A 20856-nucleotide genomic window follows, 5' to 3' on the forward strand; every position below is an offset into this window, starting at 1 on the left:
CAAGAAAGTATTTCTGGGTAGAGTGGAAAGTTTGTTTACAATTCTAAATCAATGACCTACTTTTTGAGATCTGCTAATGTACCTACATAGTGATAAAGAATGAAAATGTAACTGACTTTCTTATCAGTTATCAGCCAGTTATCAACCAACCATAAACCATTCTATCTTCATCCTCAGGTAATATCAAATAACAAATCTGCATTGGCTCCTGTATAAAGTGTACCATAAATCAGTCAGCATGGAATCAGCACTTGCTATGCTACTTCCAAGTTTCTACTGTTTGACTAAGCTTTGATCACCAAACACGAAATGTTTTTAAAAAATCAAACATCCATGTTTTTTCACATGTATCATATAAATGTAAACTTGCATATTGCCTACAGACAAAATCACTGCTGATGCTTGTGGTATTTTGTAATCTTTTATTTCTTTAAATTCAAGTATTCCTTATTTTTTTCACTGTCAGGTCAATGCTTTGCAGCCATCTTTATGTGTAAGTGCACAGCCAGAGGTGCTGTTCGCCTTGGTCCTTTAGGTACTTTGCTGTTCCAGGAACGGGGTGGGGAGGAAAGAAATAGTTTAGTCCCCTTTATGTCTTACAATGAAAACCCCCCACTTCTTAGTCAATCTAAAATTAGATTAGAGAGAATCTACTTTCTATGTTCTCATTTTCAATCAAACAGGTTTTGTCTGTTTTGGAACAATACCACACTCAACAAATCTGTTTCTGAACAAAACTTTCCTATGTATAATATAAGCATCTGACTTATTATACTGCTTGAAACTCTAAAAATAAATTATTAGTCTGAGTACAGATTACTGTTTATTATTGTTCTCGATCCCTCTGAAATGAGTATCAAATAGTAACACAAATAACACTATTGTAATGTTACCATAGGAGATGACCATTATTCATTAATGATCTGGATGTAGAAGTAAATAGTGAGGTAGCAAAGTTTGCTGACAACACTAAATTGTTCCGGATAGTGAAAAGTGTAACAGATTGTCGGAAGCTCCAGAAAGATTTCTCAAAATTGAGTTAGTGGGCAACAAAGTGGCAAATGCATTTTAACCTAAACAAGTACAAAGTTATGCATATTGGGGCAAAGAGCCCCAATTTTACCTACCAACTGATGGGGACCAACCTTTCTGAGACAACCCAAAAAAGGGATCTTTGGGTTTTAGTAGACAGCTCAATGAAGATGTCAACCCAGTGTACAGCATCAGTAAAGAAAGCAAATTCCATGCTTGGCATGATAAGGAAGGGAATCGAAAATAGGCAAGTGTTGTATTGCCTCTGTACAAATCAATGGTGAGACCACACTTGGAGTATTGTGTACAGTTCTGGTCACCGCACCTCAAGGAGGATATAATGGAACTGAAAAAGGTGCAAAAAAGGGCAACAAGAATGATCAAGGAAATGGAGCACCTCCCTTATGAAACCAGGTTGCAACGCGTTGGTCTTTTCAGCCTTGAAAGATGGTGTTTAAGAGGTGACTTGATCGAAGTCTATAAAATGATGCATGATAAAATCATGCAGTCTCTAAGAACAGAACTTGACTGAATGGAGAAAATAATATCCAATGCCATATAAAATGTAAGGACTCTTACTTTCCTATATATTTTTCTACATATTATATAAAATTGTCTGCACATTCAATACAAAAATGTCAGAAGAAAGTATATCTAAATTTTTTATCTTTAGCTTGGTGTGCACAGAGAGTAATTTTTATAGGGAAGCCCTTTACATTAAATCTTTTATTTGCAGTCTCAAATAGAAACATAGAAGACTGACAGCTGAAAAAGACCTCATGGTCCATCTAGTCTGCTCTCATACTATTAACTGTATTTTATCTTAGGATGGATATATGTTTATCCCAGGCATTTTTGAATTCATTTACTGTGGATTTACCAACCACGTCTGCTGGAAGTTTGTTCCAAGCATCTACTACTCTTTCATTAAAATAATATTTTCTCATGTTGCTTCTGATCTTTCCCCCAACTAACCTCAGATTGTGCCCTCTTGTTCTTGTGTTCACTTTTCTATTAAAAGCACTTCCCTCCTGAACCTTATTTAACCCTTTAACATATTTAATTCAATCATGTCCCCCCTTTCCCTTCTGTCCTCCAGACTATACAGATTGAGTTCATTAAGTCTTTCCTAATAAGTTTTATGCTTAAGACCTTCCATCAATTTTGTAGCCTGTCATTGGACCCATTCAATTTTGTCAATATGTTTTTGTAGGTGAGGTCTCCAGAAATGAACACAGTACAGTATTCCAAATGTGGTCTCACCACATTTAATCATTTAATCAAGCGACACCATGTTCATCTATTTATCTGTTAGTCCTAAAAAAAGGTTTAAAAATGTAATATATGGCATAAGGTTGTAGTAGACCAATCTCTTTTTCCTTACCTTTTGGCTACTGTATGATCACGTATAGCTGGAAACCTGTCTTTCACACGTATTTCATGTGAAGAGGTTTGCACCTGTGCCTCTGTACATATGCGAGAGGAACGCCATTTCTTTCCTCGTGGTATGTCAACATATGAAGTCTGAACCTGAGCTTCAGTAAATATAGGAGTTTTTGGCTTCTTTTCCACTGTAGAAATTTGATCTGTTTTTTTCCCATCTTGTATTTTAACATCTGGAAATTTCATTGGACTTTCTACTAGCTTTGGAAATAATCTCAAATCTTCCTCAAAAGATTGGCCAAAATTGGCATTTTGCATTTGAAGCACTGCTTCCTCTCTCATGGTCCATAATTCGAGCAATGATTTCTGCATCAGAGCCCTGCTGTGTTCTAGGCGGAAAGACTCCGTTTTTGTGAATCCTGATGCAGGAGTTGATGGTCTCCTTGGACTGGAGGCTTGTGACGAACCCTGAGACTCAGTTATGAATGGAAGAAAGGGAGACGCAGTTATGTGCGACACAGTAGGAAACTCTTCAATGCCCAAAGGTGCAGGAGACACTTTGGTACTCAAAGGGGCAGGAGATATATGTCTGTGTACAGGAGCTGGAGATACTTCCATGTGTGATGGAGCAAGAGGCAATTCCTTGTGGAGTACAGGAGCATGAGATGCATCCATATGTGATCGGGTGGACAATTCATCTACAAATGATGGGGAGCTTCGTAGCGGGCTCCCAGGATATTGTTTCTGGACATTTGGAAGGTCCTCTGGAGCATGCATATCAGTCAAGAAGATTTGAGCATCTGGAAGTTCAGTCATAGTGGTTTTTATTTGGTCTTCCGTTGGCTTTGTCACCCTCAATGTTTCAGGAGTAGAGGATTGCTTTGAGCTCTCAGTCTGTTGTGAGACAGGGAATAGCTGAATACTTGGAGTCAAATAGGATAGGGAAGTTTGAATTTCAGTGTCTGTTACATCTTTTATCCTCCATATTTCGGTGGAAGAGGTCTGTACCTCGGCAGTGACTTGGCCTTGAGGAAGAGATTCTGCCTCTTCAACCAGGGATGGTTGAACTGGGATCTCAGATTCAGAGGGGAAAGACATTTTTTCGGTAGATTCTGGAAAATCAATCCAAGATGTTTGCATCTGTGCATTATTCAGTTCCTTTGTTTTCCATATGTCGAGGAGGGAGGTTTGTATTTGGGCATCCATTTGTGATGCTTCAATTTTTGCCTCTTCTAGTTCAAGTGAAGTCTGTTGTTGAAAATCCGCATATCTATGAGATGGATGCCACAAATCCTCCTGAAGCATCTCAGTATCTGAGGTCTGCATCTGAGCATCCATTTTTGACACTAGATGAGACTCTTCTTTTGCTTTCCATAGGTCAAGTAGAGACACTTGTGGCAGGATTTCTCTTTCTGAGGGTGGGAATGGCTCTTCTAGTTCAAGTGAAGTCTGCTGCTGAAAGTCAGCATACAAATCTGGGGGAATAGCGATATCTGATGTTTGCACTTGAGCATCACCAGTCTGAAATACAAGAGAGGGTTCTTCATTTCCCTCTACTATATCAATAAAGGAAGTTTGTGCTTGGGTATCCATTTTTTCTTTTTTCCTCCATATATCTTCCAAAGATGTTTGCATTTCAAAATCAGCTTTCAGCTGCTGAGAATGTGCTAGTTTTGCCTCCTCTAAATCAGTTTCAGATGTCTGCTGCTGCATGTTAACCAATTCTTTGGCTCTCCATGTATCAATAAATGAGGTCTGAGTCAAATTGTCTACCTGTTCTGCAGAAGGAAATGTAATTCCTTGCTTTGACAATTCACTGGCAGAAGTTTGCACTTGAGCATCCATTTGTTCTTTTACCTTCCAGATGTCAAACAGGGATGTTTGTGCCTCACTATCAACTACTAATGGAGGAGGCAACTCCATTGTCTTGGGTGAGTCTAATATTAAACTATGCCTCTGGGCATCAGCTAAGTCTCTTGCTTGCCATATTTCAAGTAAGGAGGGTTGTCTCTGAGATTCTATTTCGTCTGCAGCCAATTCAAGTTCTGAAGTCTGAGTTTCAGTTTCAGCCTGCAGGCGTGATGCTCGCCACCTATTTCTAAATGGTATTTCGACGTATGATGTTTGTACCTCATTGTCAACTGTTCCAGACCAAAGATGGTCTTTTTTGAAAGCAGTTTGAGAAGCTGATGTTTGAAATTCTGGAAGCTCATTATACCATTTGCGGATCTGAGCTTCTATTACTTGTGGGGTGATAAGGTACTCCTTTCCTTCTGTTACCTCTTGATTTTCACTATCAGCCTCAATCAGGGACAAAGAGGAGTACTGCTCCCGGAGTTCGGTCTGTGACAAAGAAGAGAGCTTTTTCATTAGCTCTAAATCAGATGTTTGCACTTCAGCTTCTTTTTTGAACAGCGAAGAAGAAAATGGTGCTGCAGGTTCATATTCTGAGGTTGGTAATGCTTGTGCTGAAAAGGGACGTTTTCCCAAATGCTCATCACTGAAAATTCTGTCTTGGGTTTCAATATCTGACCAAGAGGAAGCCTTCCGCATTAATTCATGACTTGACCTGTACAACTCGGGTTCAGCGACCGATAATGAAGAAACGTTCTTTAGAATTTCAGCATGAGAAAGTGGTTCCATGGTCTCAATCTGTGATAGTAAAGAAAGCTGCTTTAACAATTCAACAGCTGAGGTTTGGACCTGTGCACTAGCTTGTGGGTGTAATAAGCGCCACTTGTCCCAGTCCCGAATCAAGGTGTCCGATGTTTGGGCAGACGTTTCAGTCAATTGAAAAGGGAGAGATTTCTTTTCTATGGGCAAAGGAGCTCCCCACTCTTCTTTTTCTAATTCAAGCTCTGAGGGGTATTCCTGGATTTCAGGTGACTCTGTCCCTGATATAAAAGAGGTCTGAACCTGGGCCTCAGCAATCAACCGAGCAGTACGCCAATCATTCCCAGGGGGTGCTTCCACAGGTAAAGTCTGGACTTCAGCATTAATATATGTAGGGTATAATGACAACTTGCTCTGGAGCTCTTTCTCAACAGATACATCCGTCTTCTCTAATGTATAGTCTGAAAATGAAGTTTGTACTTGCATGTCTGTCTGTGGAGGAATGTATATATCAGTAGGTGAAGTCTGCACTTTAGCCTCAACTAATATTGGCAAAGATACAATCTTCTCTAACAATTCTAGATACAAAGGTTGGGTCTGTACACTCTCTGTCAAAAATTCTGCAGGCTCCCTCTCTGGCAAGGAAATAAATGAGGTTTGCACCTCAACTTCCTTTTCTTCAGGAAGGGATAATAGTGATGTTTGCACCTGAGTCTCCACTCTTTCTGGTATTGATAGCAGTGATGTTTGCACCTGGATTTCCTTTTCTTCAGGTAAAGATGATAGTGATGTTTGCACCTGGGCCTCCTTTTCTTCAGGTAAAAATGGCAGTGATGTTTGCACCTGGGCCTCCTTTTCTTCAGGTAAAGATGACAGTGATGTTTGCACCTGGGCTTCCTTTTCTTCAGGTATTGCTACCGGCGAAGTTCGCCTCCAAGCTTCCATTTCTCCATGTATTGACAGTAAAGATGTTTGCTCCTGGATTTTCTTTTCTTCTGATGAAGAAAGCAGCAATCTTCGCACGAAAGCTTCAGCCTCACATAGTCTTCTTAATTCTGCAAATGAAGTTTGGATTTGGGCATCAGTATTAACTGGAGTTGGGCTCCGCAGGGAGACAAATGAAGTTTGCGCATGAACATTGGCTTCCGTAGGTTTGGTTGAAAATGAAGTCTGAAACTGAGCCTCAGCCTCAGCCTCTGCTTCTACAAGGGGTACTGAAATAATGGAAGTTTGCAACTCGACTTCTTTGTGTAGTCGTGACCACCGCCATCTGTTTCCTTCTGGAATTTCCACATTAGATGTTTGTACCTCAGCTTCAATATAAAAATCATCATCCTCCTGTAGTTGGAGAAAATAGTATTATCTTATATTAAAATTTCGAGTTATCTTTTGGAGTTGAAGAATATCCTTTTTTGCTTGCAAGACCCAAAGTCTGGATTCCTACTTAATGTACTGTTTCAGATTTATAAGGCTACTCAAGGGGAAAAAACATTAAATTAAATAAATAGAATTGTTTTGTTCTCGCTGCACTAAACTGCTAATTCACATTAATAAATAGAGATCTAGTATTTGTGCATGCTAATTCTTAATCTGATCTGACTTAATCTGGTCTGGTTTAAACTTTCTAATTTTTTTCAGGAAACTCTCGGCAATAATACTTTCACCCAAATTCAATAAGGTTGATAAGATTTTTAAAATGTTTTATTGGTGTTAGTTTTAATTTTAGTTAAATCCCCCCCCCAATTTCCAACACGTTTGTTATACATTACTTATGTTGTAAACTGCCCTGAGTCTCAGGAGGTGGCCTAGAAATCAAACAAACAAAACAAATAACCATTTCCTGGGGTGCCTCCTTTGGAGAAAAGAAGCTGCAGAGAACTAGCAGAGATGACAGGCTCTAGATTACTTATGTCCAGGAACAGATCCAGTGAAGGGCTACTAAATTTTTTACTATCACACTGTGGGTGTGGCTTATGCAGGATGCCCTACATTTTCTTTCAACATCTTTCACTGCAAATTGGGTGCTCTGGGGTGGAGCTCCATTTTCACTACTACACCGCATTCCCCATCGTCTGGGCAGTAGCCCACCGCTGAACAGATCCTTCCCCCACACAATCCGTGGGAGCAGAGTGGAAAGAAGCACAGAGAAGAGTAGCGATGTAATGAAACAGCCCTGCCCTTTATTACAAGGAATAGCTGGAAGATGATACTGTATAACCAGCCCCTGGGGGAAGGTGTACTTGTTGGAGACACTATTTGGTTTGTTTTGGTGCACTTTGAAATGTCACTTCATACAAACAACTATTGTATTCCTCAGTGACCGTAACTCCCCCACTAAGCCCCACAAAGCTGGAAGCAGAGCTGGAAGCAATTATGGCATCCCTTAAATCATATAAGTGTGCAATGGCTTCTGTACTTTGTGAACTACTATCATAGGTTCATGTACATTCATTCATTCATTCAAACCATTCATTCATTCATTCATTCATTCATTCATTCATTCATTCATTCATTTGACTTCTATGCCGCTCTACTCCCAATGGGACTCACATATTGAATGTGTTATAGAATGGGGTGAAATTCCACTGGGGCAAAGTGAAGGATATCCTTGTTGCTGTAAAAGCCACCTTCATCTCAGACCCTATCCTGAAACATCCTGATCCACTGAAGCCTTTTATGGTGGAGACAGATGCATTAAATGCCGTCATAGAGGCTGCCCTGTTGCAGGCCTATATACCCTCAGATACCCTGTTCCTTTGTGCCTTCTATTGTTAGAAGTTGTCTTCGGCAGAAAAGAACTATACTGGGACAAAGAAATGCTGGCAGTGAAGGCAGACATTGAGACTTGGCAGCCTTATCTGGAGGGTATCTGGAATTAGAACAAGGTCTAGACCAATCGCTACAATCTGGATCATCTGGTAATTATAGTTTTATTATTATATCATCTGGTAATTATAATTATATCACCTGGTATATAATTATATCATCTGGTAATTATAATTATATCATCTGATATATAATTATATCATCTGGTAATTATAGTTTGTATTAACATAACAAAGTATAAAGAGGTGATAAAAAGGATAATAGGACAGAAGGACAGGGACGATGGCACAATAGTGCGCTTATTCACGCCCCTTACAGACGTGTTAGAAAAGGGGAGAGGTCAACAGTAGATAATTTAAGGTTGAAGATCTTGGGGTTTGGGGAAAAAACAACAGAGTCAGGTAGTGAGTTTCAGGCATTGATCACTCTGTTGCTGAAGTCATATTTTCTGCAGTCTAGTTTGGAGCGATTTACATTTAGTTTGTATTTATTACGTGCTCTTGTGCTGTTGTTGTTGAAGGTGAAGTAGTCACTAACAGGAAGGATGTTATGGTGTATGATCTTATGAACAACAGTTAAATCGGTTCAGAGGTTTGGACTAATTACCCTGTAATTAAGGGCGGTTGGCACACCCCTGCAGAACAATTTGGGGATCAATTTATAAATAGTATCAACTTTCAAATGAAACATTACTGAAATGGATGTTGCTGTGGTTTTTAAATATAAAAGGCAGAAAGCTGTCATATATAAGCTATTGCCATAAGTTTAAAGCATAAAAGGCACCAAAGACATTATCATAATGTTTTCTCAATTGTAGTAATGATGACCTGCTCATTTCTAATTTGGAGGAAAACACTGTAAAAGCTAACTTCTTTAGTGGATTACCTCATTTTGGTCTAGTTCCAGGTCTGTCTCAGATAACTCTGTAGAAGTTTTGAAGTGATCTGGCCCAATAATATTAATGCTGAAATACATAAGACACAAACATTTTCAGAGTCTGCTAGGCAATCTCATCTTTATCAGATACCAAAGAATTCAGAGGTATACATTAGCATAATGGAAAGTTTTTAAAGTCTTTGAAAAACATTATAGAACTAACAAAAGAAATGCTATCTTATAAATTAAATTAAATTATTCTAAATTTAGTTTTAAAATACCAGAATTTGTAATTACTATACCAAAAAAGAAAGAAAAGGTAAAAAAGGAGAAGGATGAGGGGAATGGGAAGGGAAGCGAAAGGCTCAATACTAATTTTTTTAAGATAAAAAGAGGTATAGCTATATAAATAAAACTCGGAAAGAATCCAGAACTGAATCTCATAATATTAACAATTCATGAGAATATTATTTAATTGCCTCCTTTAAGGCGCTGCATCAGTTTATTAAAAATAAAATTAATGTTTAAATTAATTTGAATTGGGATAAATATATAAGTTTATTAATAGAAGATTTATCCTGGATGAATAAAACCATCATAGGCAGACTTAATAATTGTCTGTTGACAATTACATCATTTTAAACCACGTTGCAGAGAAATCTTAATTACTTGTACTGTATTGACACTAGCTTTGATTCTATTCAAGAAATAAAAACGATTCTATACTTGTTCAGGTTTACAGTACACATCAATACCACCATTCTTTTTTAGACCAACTTCCACAAAATGACAGACTCCGAGTATACGAGGATTGGAATAGAGTGACTACATCAGCTCTGGATAGAAAATCTACTAAGGAGATTAAACCCTCACAGGGTAAATTATGAAATATTTTCTTCAAGATGATGGGGAATCTAGTATCGTAATGGTGAATCTATAGCACACAGGTCAAAGGTGGCATGCAGAACCCTTTCTGCTGGCACATGCACTCTCACCTCAGGTCACATATCTGTAGTGTTTATTTGGGGTCTTCTCTTTCCTTGCAAATGATGAAACAGAAGCTCATGAAAGAAAAAGATCTGACTCTTGCTGTGTTTATTGATTTATTCAATTTTTATGCCGCCCTTTTCCTTAGACTCAGGGTGGCTTACAACATGTTAGCAATAGCACTTTTTAACAGAGCCAGCATATTGCCCCCACAATCTGGGTCCTCATTTTACCCACCTCAGAAGGATGGAAGGTTGAGTCAACCTTGAGCCGGTGGTGAGATTTGAACTGCTGACCTGCAGATCTACAGTCAGCTTCAGTGGCCTGCAGTACAGCACTCTACCTGCTGCGCCACCCCGGCTCTTCATTGCTAGTGTTGGGTTGACCTGCCTCTCACTGGCCAGCTGGTCTTTGGGTCTCTGCTGCACATGTATGTGTGTTCACACATACACACATTCCAGAGGTTGGTTTCTCCTGGTTAGGACCAGTTCTATCAGGGTTATAGAATATCTATTTCCTCAACAACTTTAGCAAGCTCTTGATGACAAGACTTCGGGAATTAAAATAAGTGTTTTAAACACCATCGTAAGTTATTGTGGAATGCTTACTCCTTAAAATACACACACACACATACACCAGCACACATATACACCAGAATTTTTAAAAACAGCCCTTTGTTTTGTCCCTTGAGCTTTGGGAAGAGAGGCTGTGTTTTTGCACCCTTGAACTAAGCAATAAAGCAATGATTGAGAAGTAAGTGGAAATTAAAGCTCCTGATATTGAATCGATTTGTTGCTGCTATACAAAGCAATTCTTTGATATACAAAGCAATTATCCTGAAAATCTAGTTACACACTCAACCTGTAAAACATTTCAGAAAACATTCTGCTGTATAATTATATAATAGAAATGAAAAGAAAAGCAGAATTAAAGCAGCTTACGCTGTCTTTGTGGAAGAGTTATAGCATGATTAGCAAATAAATGATCAGATTGTAGCACAAGAGTTTTATAATGTCCACAGATGCTTTATGGACCTTAAAGCTCCCATTCCATCATAAATTAATTAATTAATTTATTTATTAGATTTGTATGCTACCCTTCTCTGAAGACTTGGGGCGGCTCACAAGACATAATATAAAACAGTGCATATAAACAAATCTAATTAATTAAAAACTACAAGCTAAAAACCCAATATAATATAATCAATCAGCAGATGATAAATGCAGATGGTTGTTAAGCAACCCAGCCATAAAAACCAGCTATAATGAAACCCATACTTGAAACACAGGTCATCCCCCCCCCCCCCCCCGGATGTTCTGGAATGATTCAGCTATTTTCTTGGGGAAGCTAGTCCTCCAAAATTGAAAATGATCTATAGCATTCAATACAGATTTTGGGTTTTACAATGGTTTTTTTTTTAAATTGCAGCGCCGGACTTACCCGGTGGCAGGCTTTGCTGGAGGGACCGGGAGACACCGGACCCTCATGGCGGCCGCCATTTTGAATCCCGGGCGAAGTCTCGCGATGCGAGACTTCGCTCGGGAGTTCGGGCCTGATTGGCCCGGCTGCTGATTGGTCCGGGCGGGGCCTGCTTGCCCTATATAAGGGCGAGCAGGCCCGGGGCTCTCCCTTTTCGCCCGGACAGCAGAGCCACGAGCAGACACTTGTTGTTTGCTCGCGGCGGCCATTTTAAGTGCGGCCTCGTGTGCGGCCGCCATTTTGAGTGGCTGGAGTCGGGCGAGAAGGCTTCGTTGGAAGGCGTTTTGGCGGCAGGAGAAGCTCAGTGGTCAGCGGAGCCAGCATCGGCTGGTCTCCGCTCTGGTTTGGAGCCTTAGTCGCCCCGGTGGTCGGGGGTCTTGGGGGCTTTTCCTTTGGCGGCAGGGGTACCTGGGAGGGTGCGACCCTGCCTATAAAGGGCCTAGGTATCAAGCGGTGGGCAGTGAGGCCTTGCTGCCACCGCTGGTGGGGGAGGAGGTTCGTCCTCTTGAGGTTGGCATTGGTGAGGCCTGCTGCATAGGGCAGGCCTTGCCTCGTGGGTGCAGGCCTTTGGGGGTTGTTCCCTCCTCCTTTTTATTTCTTTCTGTAAAAAATAGAATACACTAAATTAGGCACATGGCCCCTAAAAAGCAGCAAGCTCAGGCCCTCCCGGCCCAACCAGTGGTGCGGCCTAGGAGGGCTGCCAGGCCGTCTGCCCGGGCTCAGGCTGCGGCAGAGGGGCCCCCGGGGGTGGTCCCGGCGGCAGGGGGGGTGGGATTTATGCCCACAGTCCCTCAAACCGAGGTTTCCCCTTCTCTCTCCTGGGCCAGGGTCCTGGAGCGGCTCGATGAACTGGAGCGGTGGCGGTCGGGTGCAGGCCCGGAGGGGCTTCCCATGACTGCCGCCGCAGCATGGGGCACCGACCCCGAAGAGGAGCCAGCCCAGGAGGGGCAGGTGGCCCACACCACGCAGCTGGCCCACGCTGGGCAGACGGCCCAGTCGGGGCAGTGGTCATCGTTCCAGGGCCCAGCACGGATGGGCCCCCCGTGGATGGCTTCTACCCCTTACGGGGCAGGTGAGGTCGCACCACACGCAGGCACTTCACCGCTCCTTCCCGTGCAGGGTCCCGGGTTCATCCCGCCCGCATTGGGGAGTGGCAACAGCTTCATGGGGGCCACTGCGAGCACATGTGGGCAGGTCTGGTCCCCGCCGGCCCCGCCAGTAGGGGCGCCAGGGGTATCTTTCCCACCTGGGGCAGGGGTGGGGGGTTGGATCCCTCCTCCGCCGGCCATTATGCCACCGCCCATTTTTGTTTATCCACCGGGGCTTGGTGTGCTGGGGTCGGGGGCCACCACGGTGTGGGACCCGTTCGCCAGTATCAAGCCTGGGGCCATCCCTTGTGGGTTGCCCGCGACACCTTTAGGTTATCACCTCCACCCGTCGGTGAAGGAAGCAATCTGGCGGGGGGAGTATGTCGACCTTTTCTCCATTTTAAACAGGGAGGTCCCCAAACAGGACAAGGAGGTGGTGCCTGGGGAGAAGGTTAAAAAAACGAAGGTCACAAAGTGTTTCAGCTCTTGGCTGTACGCTTTTTTGACCTTCGCGTCGGTGGTAATTCAGAGGCAGCCGGGTAGGGCCGCTGCCTTGCTGAAATACATCGACCTCATAGCGAGAGCCCACTTTGAGTACGGAGGTACAATATGGAGGCACTACGATAAGGGGTTTAGGATGCGTATTGCCCATGACCCCTACTTGCCCTGGGATATGGTGGTCCCGGACCTTTGGTTCCAGGCCACGCATATGTCAGGGAAGGAAGGCTGTGATAGGACCAACAGCGGTCACTTTATGGAAGAGGAGCCCATGACGCCCGCGCCGGCCAAGGCCGCGGCGGGGGGAGTCGGGAAAGGGGCCTCTTTGGTGTGCCACGAGTTCGCCGCAAAGGGGGCGTGTTTTCGCCCCTTTTGCAGGTTTTGTCACGCATGCGGGAGTTGTGGGGGGAACCATTCCGCAGCCGTGTGTCCCCGCCCCAAGAAGGGGGCGGAAAAGAAGGGCGGGGGTCCCCCAAAGCCTCCCCCACCTGTTGGGGGTAAAGGGGCCCAGCCCAATCAATTTGCAAGTGCTTGAGGGTTGGTTGGGCGACTACCACCCTCGCCCGAGAGCGGCCGCTCTCTTGCTGGGATTCTCGGAGGGATTTAGGATCCCTTACATGGGTGTTAGGAGGGCCTTCATGTCTGACAACTTAGGTCGGTTGTGGGTCATGAAGACATTGTTAGGGAGAAGATTCGGAAGGAGGTGGCCGAGGGCAGGGTCCTCGGGCCCTTCCCGGAGCCGCCCTTCCCGAATCTTCGTGTGTCTCCCTTGGGTGTGGTCCCCAAAAAGGCGAGTGGTGAATTTAGGTTGATTCACCATTTGTCTTTTCCAAAAGGGGAGTCAGTGAATGACTTCATTCCTGACGAGCTGTGTTCAGTCCGGTACGCATCCTTTGATGCGGCCGTGACTATGGTTAGGAAGTGTGGGACAGGAGCCCTTATGGGGAAATGCGACATTAAGTCGGCATTCCGGCTCCTCCCCATACACCCAGACGACTTTGAGCTGTTGGGCTTCCATTTCGAGGGTGGTTATTACGTGGACAGAGCTTTACCTATGGGTTGCTCTGTCTCGTGCTCTCTGTTCGAGAGTTTTAGCACCTTTTTGGAATGGGCGCTCAGGAGGCAGAGTGGTCTGGGTACGGTCGTTCACTACCTTGATGATTTCTTGTTGGCGGGGCCTGCACATTCGGAGCAATGTTTTGCTCTGATGCGGGACTTTGAAGCCCTTTGTGCTCACTTGGGGGTGCCTTTAGCCTCTGAGAAGACCGAGGGCCCCGCTACCAGGATTACCTTCCTGGGTATTGAATTGGACTCGGAGGAACAATCTTCCAGATTGCCCCTAGAGAAGTTGCTCAAGATTAGACGGAAGCTTGATGAGGTACTGGGCTGCCGGAAGGTTACCCTACGGCAGCTTCAGGAATTGGCAGGCATTCTTAATTTTGCCTGTCGGGTAGTTGTTCCTGGTAGGGCTTTTTCCAGGAGGTTGTATGACGCGATGAAGGGGCTCCGTTTGCCCCATCATCGTACCCGCCTCTGCGCTGGGGTCAGGGCTGACCTTGGCGTGTGGCGGGATTTCTTGGTCAGGTTTAATGGTTTGTCTTTCTGGAGGCACGAGCTTCTTTTGGAAGCTGAGTTGCAGCTCTGCTCTGACGCCGCGGGGACTTGTGGTTTCGGGGTAGTGTTAGGTGACCAGTGGTGCTGGTCGGCATGGCCTCCGGAATGGAATGCCTCTTCGTTGGTTAAGGACCTGACGTTCTTGGAGCTCTTCCCCTTAATAGTGGCCTTGGAGCTTTGGGGGGAGCAGTTTAGGGACAAGACCGTGCACTTTTGGTGTGACAACCTAGCGGTTGTCCATGTGGTGAATGCCCTGTCCCCTAAGAGCGACAGGATCATGCGGCTTGTCCGCCATTTTGTGCACAGGTCCTTGTCCCTAAACGCATTGTTTTTGGCTAGGCACGTCCCCGGGTTGGATAACGGGGTCGCTGATGCCTTGTCCCGTGGTCAGTTGTCCAGGTTTCGGACCCTGGCCCCGTGGGCCCGAGAGTTGCCAGAAGAGTTCCCCGGCCACCTCTGGAGTCTGGGGGGGATCCAGAGTGGTGGAGAGATGAGGCATCCAGGGCAATCTCCTTGTCTGTAGCGCCCGGCACCCTTAGGGCATACCAGCGTGCAGGTAAGGAGTTTGGGGATTTTAGGCAGGGCAGGGGTTACCAGCTTTGTTGGCCAGTCCCCGTAGAGCACCTGGCCGAGTTCTGCGTCCAGCTTAGGCAGCGTGGCCTGTCAGTTAGGACGATCCGGTCCAGGTTAGCCGGCCTCGCCTTTCTGTCCAAGGCGGGGGGGTTTGCAGATTTTTCGGGTGACTTTCGCATCCGGAAGATGCTGGAAGGCTGGCTGAGGGAGCAAGCGGGGGCCCCTGGTGACACTCGTCGGGCTCTGACGGTGGAGCAGCTGTCTTTAATTAACGGGGTTTTTGACAGTCTGTGTGCCTCATTGTACGAGGCCCGTCTTTTTAGGGCAGCGACTTGTGTCATGTTTTTTGGGGCCCTCAGGGTCAGCGAGGCCATGGCTTCGTCTCAGGCTGACACTTCGCTCCGAGCCTTCCAGTTTGCTGATCTGGCCTTTAGACAAGGGGGGGTGTCCCTTGTAGTAAGGCAGTCTAAGACAGATCAGCTACACAGAGGGGTTACCATCCAGCTTAGTGCGGCTGCCGACCAGTCGGTGTGTCCGGTGGTCGCCCTACAGCTTTACTGTGGTCTGCGTGGGTCAGGGCAAGGGTACCTGTTTAGGCATTGGGACGGTACCCCTTTGACCCGTTACCAATTTTGGGTGCTAGTGTCCAGGGCAATGGCCTGGGTAGGCATGGATCCCGCCGGTTATGGAACGCATTCGTTCCGCATCGGCGCCGCCACTAGCGCGGCACTTTCTGGTTTCCCGGCCCATCGGATTCGGGAGATCGGCCGCTGGCGGTCAGCGGCATATTTGGGTTATGTTAGGCCCACTGAGGATCCTAGGCAGGGCTTAGGCTAGGTAACCTCTCTGTGTGTGTCCTCTTGCAGGTCCCCAGGCTAACGCGAAACCGACGGCGCTGCTGTGTGGCCACAGCATGATATTTTGGGCCGGCCGCTCAGCAGCCAGGAGCGCCATCGGGACCCAGCTGTCCCTGGGGCAGTGGGTCAAGGTTGCCTGGATGGGCCGGAGAGGTATGCGGTGGGAGGGTCTCCTACCAGCGTTGCTGGGCGGTCAGCATTCTGTGGCTGCGCCCGGCAGTGTGGTGGGGGCGGCTCCTCGGGGTCGTGCCCAGGTGGGTTTGGGTGGGCAGCGTCCTGTGGCCGCACCCAGGTGGCTGGTATTGCACTTAGGAGGCAATGACCTGTGCATGCTGGGAGGCCTGGCGCTGATCATCCAGGCACGCGAAGACCTGCGAAGGCTTCGCGAGGTATGGCCCACCACGCAAGTGGTGTGGTCAGAGATCCTACCTAGGATTGTGTGGAGGGACGCCTCTTCCCTTAGGGCCATTCACCGGGCGAGACGTAGGGTGAATAGGGCTCTGGGTAAAACAGTGAGGGAGCTAGGTGAGGTTGTAGTGGCCCATCCCCTTATCACAATAGACCGGCCATGGCTTTACCGGGCCGACGGCGTTCACCTGTCAGAACAGGGGAACGCCATTTTCTTACAGGACCTGCAGCGGTCTCTGCGTGAGCTGGCGCAGCTAGAGGGGGGAGTCGGGGGGCCAAGATAGAGATCTGACCCCCGCTCCGTGGCAGGTTAGGGGCGGAAAACTGGGGTGGTTTAGCAACCGCGCGTTCTCCCTTGGGCATCTTTGGGGATGATTGACAGGTTCTCCGCAAGCTCATGGAGGGAGTGTCTGCCTGAGCAGCTGGGGGGAACCTGTCTTTGGGTCCTGCACCTTTAATTCCCGGATTCGGGTTAGCCGGTGGGACCCCCCTCATGCAAAGCATGGCAGGGTCGCAGGTGATGGTCTGGTCCCTCACCTGGACTTGCATCGAGATACGCCCATGAGTTGCCCAGGAATGTTTTTGGCATAACGTCATTTCCGCCCCGGAAGTATTTGTTTGACCCTGCAGGTCCATTTCCGGGTCATAGTTGATTATGCTAATTTATGCAAAGTAATGAATAAATTATGCAAATTTATGTTAATAAAAATGACCCAGTTTTAAATCCAGCTCTTGTGTCCGTGTCGTTACTCCGTCTCTCCAGCAAAAAGATTACCACATCATGCCACCAAACTGTTTTAGCATTGTTTGAAAAAGAAGTTGAATATTCCAGGTCATTCAGTTTCAGTACAACTGCATGTAGAGTTTCAGTATTTTAGATTGTGATGCATTTTTTAAAAGAAAAATCCTTTTAAAACTTTTCCTGTTAAGACAAACTGAGAATTCATGTCAACCACTTCCATTTTGTTACTCCAGTATGTTTTTAAGTAGGTCTCCTGACAGCAATATAATTAAAATGGGTTGATTTGCAATAAAGGTTTGCAAGTGTATTTTATACTTTGTTAACTGATTAATTAGCATTTATATCTCAAACAAATAGCAATATAGTCATTTTAGGACAGTTACTGAAGCTAATTTAGGGGGGATGACACATGTGTCTTCTTGAGCTTTTCACAGTATTGAGATTTTAATATAAGTGGTATGAAAATAATATATTAAGTGGTATGAAAATCTAGTCATCACCTTCAGATACACTGCTAAAGATACAGTATTCCAAAATACCTGCCAGATCGTTTTTCAGATATCACTTCTGATAGCCATGCTCTTTTGATGCATTTTTACATTATTTTTATCTAAGCACACACACTCACATGCCTATCTTTCTTTATTCATAATTTTTTTATTCCTACCCCTGGCAGTCATTAGTGAGAATTTTTCAGATTCTCATTATTGTAGTGTTTTTTTAAATGCAACATATCCAATTACTCAACCCATTGATTTCCCCCCCCATCTTCCCTTATATATCATTAACATATATTTCTCATTCTCCACAAATATATTTGTTTATGTTTATTCAAAATACATATTTTGTTTATTAATTGAATCACAGGGCTGGAAGGGACTTCAGAGATCTTCTAGTCCAATCTCCTGCCCAAGGCAAGAATCCTTGTGCCATCCCAGACAACTGAGTGTCCAATCTTTTCTTTAAAAGCTATTCCATTGCTTAATTGCTGTCACTGTCAGGAAATCTCTCATTAATAATAGGATCTTTAACAATCTTTAGAAAATAACTTCCTCATCTGTGATTACCACTTTAGTCTTGGAAGACACCTGTCATGTCAGCCCTAATCCTTCTCTTTGTTTGGCTAGACATTTATTTATTTATTTATTACTTAGATTTGTATGCCGCCCCTCTCCGAGCTCCCTCAATTATTGATCATATTATTTAGCCTCCAGACCTCTTATCTGAGAGTGCTCTTCTCTGCAATCTTTCAAGGGTCTCAGAACTTTTTTTCTATCATGGTGACCAGAATTGGATGCAACATTCTAAATGTGGCTTCACGTATAGTGCAGTAGTATCTATTTTCATGATCTTGATGCTATTCTTCTGTTGATGCAGTCTAGAAATGCATTGGCTTTTTTTTTGACAACTACAGCATGCTACTGTTTCCTATTAATTAGTGGTCCACTAGGATTCCTAGATCTCTTTCATAATAACTTTTGTTGAACCAGGTATTACCTATTCTATACTTGTATATTTGTTTTTTCTTGCCTAAATGCCTTATTTTTCTCATTATTGAACTGCATCTTTCTGGATAGGCCCATTTTTCTAATCTATCAAGATCCTTCTGAATCTATATCTTCTAAAGTGTTTTAAAATTCCCCTCTGCTTGGTATCATCTGCAGATTTGATGAGGTCTTTCTATTCCCTTGTTTAGATTGTTTGTGAAGTTGTTGAAGAGTAAAGAAAAGAACTTTGAGCCTTGACAGAATAATACTACATGCTTCTATGTAGATGTAGCTCCATTGAGGGCTATATTCTGAGTGTGATTGGTCAGCCAACTGTGAATCTGGTGGTGTATTGTCTATCCTTCATTGAGAATAGACTGTGATCTACTTTGTCAAATGCCTTGCTGAAGTCCAAGTATACCATCTGTGTACTTGAAAATAAGACTGGGTCTTTATATTCATTTTTGTGCCAAGATTATGAATTAAGGCTTATTTTCTGGTTAGATCATATTTTTAAGGAAATAGGGTACTAAGTGCATCCATCTGGCTGACAGTTCACTGGGGCTTGTTTTGGGGGTAGAGCTTAAATTACAAGCATACTGAAAAATGCTAGGTCTTATTTTCCGATTGGGTCTTATTTTCGGGAAAACTGGGTATATCAATAGCATTTCCTTATCCTCTAATTTAATCACTTTATCAAAGAAGGAAGTAAAGTTTAACAAACCCAAGGTGGCATTAATTAATTGTCTTGTTCATTTCTAGGTGCCTCCAGATCTGCTGTTTTCATTATCTAGTTTTTAGATAATCTATATAGTTTTTCCTGGTATTGATGCTGGTGGACAAATGCAAAGAATGAATTAAGCAGTTCCATTTTTCCTTGATGCTTGTCAATATCTTGTCATTTTCTCTTTTTTCTTTGTTCTTTGCATGTTGAAAAAATTATATTTGACATTTATTGCAAATCTTAGTTCATTCTGATCCTTAATTATCTGATACCGTCCTTGCAGGTTCAAGTTATTGGTCGATATTTTGTTTTAGTTATGTGTGTGTGTCCATTCAAAAACTTACTTCATTCTGAGCATTAGCTTTCCTGTCTCCATGCTTGCAGATTCAGAGGACCATTCTGGGCTCTATCCAGTTGAAGCATAATTGATCTGAAATAACTTACTTTATTTATGGAATGCTTAGAAGTAGCTTAGTTTTTATTGTTTTATTAAACATTCAGAAAAAATCTATTTTATAAAATTACTTTAGCACAGCTTCCCTGAGCAAATTAATAAGAAACCTGGAATATCCAGTCTCATAATTGTCAACCAGTATTTATTTATTTATTTATTTATTATACAGAGAAATTAATTTTCCAACAGTTTCTGTTCTTTAAAAAATTAATGTAATTTAGTATATAAGGGTTTCTCCATAAACAAATTATGGATAATATAAACTAAAAAAGTTAATCATTTCTCAGTAATAATGAGAGATAGGTGATTTTCTAAACAAAATCCAGATACAGTGGTACCTCTGCCTAGGAATGCTTCTACTTACAAACTTCTAGATAAGAACTGGGTGTTCAAGATTTTTCTTTGCCTCTTCTCAAGAACCATTTTCCACTTACAAACCTGAGCCTCCGAAACTGTAACCAGAAAAGGCGGGGAGAAGCCTCTGTGGGGCCTCTCTAGGAATCTCATGGGAAGAAACAGGGCCGGAAAAGGTGGGGAGAAGCCTCCATGGGGCCTCTCTAGGAATCTCCTGGGAGGAAACAGGGCCTCTACCCTCCCTGTGGTTTCCCCAATCACACACATTATTTGCTTTTACATGGGAAAAATTGCTTCTTCTTACAAACTTTTCTATTTAAGAACCTGGTCACAGAACGAATTGAGTTCGTAAGTAGAGGTACCACTGTAGGGGAATATACTTTGAATTATCCTAAAACGAAAGTGGTTTTAAGTGACCAAATACGCATTTTTGAGCACTCAGTTTCCCCCTTTTAAAGAAGTGAGAGACTTGCATCAAATATGGTTTTTTTTACAATGTTATAAATAATTCTTTAGATTCTGGCCTACTATTTTGCATCTTCTGCAAGTATTCGCAGTCTCAATTTGTAACTCACCTAATAAAACGTTCCAGAAGTACTGATCCCTTTTATATATAACTACTGTTATCAGATCAACACAAAGTAGCTTCTCTAAATGTGGCCAAATTTTGTTATACTATATGCAAAATTAGGTAGATTCTACTACCATTTGATAATCCATTACTAATTGTAATATATTATTTGGTCTGCTTTTTATTTATGTTATTATTGTTCTTAAATGCTTTTATTTGCAATTATGGTCTTTAATAAAATTGATTAGAATGTCCAAATTGGTCTGAAATCAAATTTGTAGTTGTTGCAC

The 20856-nt window shown here is 43.5% G+C and overlaps 1 protein-coding gene across 1 annotated transcript; it reads right to left on the reverse strand.

Annotated features, from left to right (window-relative positions):
• Positions 1–410: 410 nt before the first annotated feature.
• LOC139153133 (uro-adherence factor A-like) lies at positions 411–19563 on the reverse strand. The gene is made up of 4 exons (XM_070726730.1): positions 19532–19563; positions 8740–8818; positions 2417–6366; positions 411–543 (listed from the first exon to the last, which is right to left on the reverse strand). The coding sequence occupies exons 1-4, from the start codon at positions 19561–19563 to the stop codon at positions 468–470; spliced, it is 4137 nt and encodes a 1378-aa protein (XP_070582831.1). The 3' UTR covers positions 411–467.
• Between the last annotated feature and the right edge of the window lie 1293 nt (positions 19564–20856).

This window comes from Erythrolamprus reginae, chromosome Z, assembly GCF_031021105.1.
Source record: "Erythrolamprus reginae isolate rEryReg1 chromosome Z, rEryReg1.hap1, whole genome shotgun sequence".
NCBI classification, from domain to species: domain Eukaryota; kingdom Metazoa; phylum Chordata; class Lepidosauria; order Squamata; family Dipsadidae; genus Erythrolamprus; species Erythrolamprus reginae.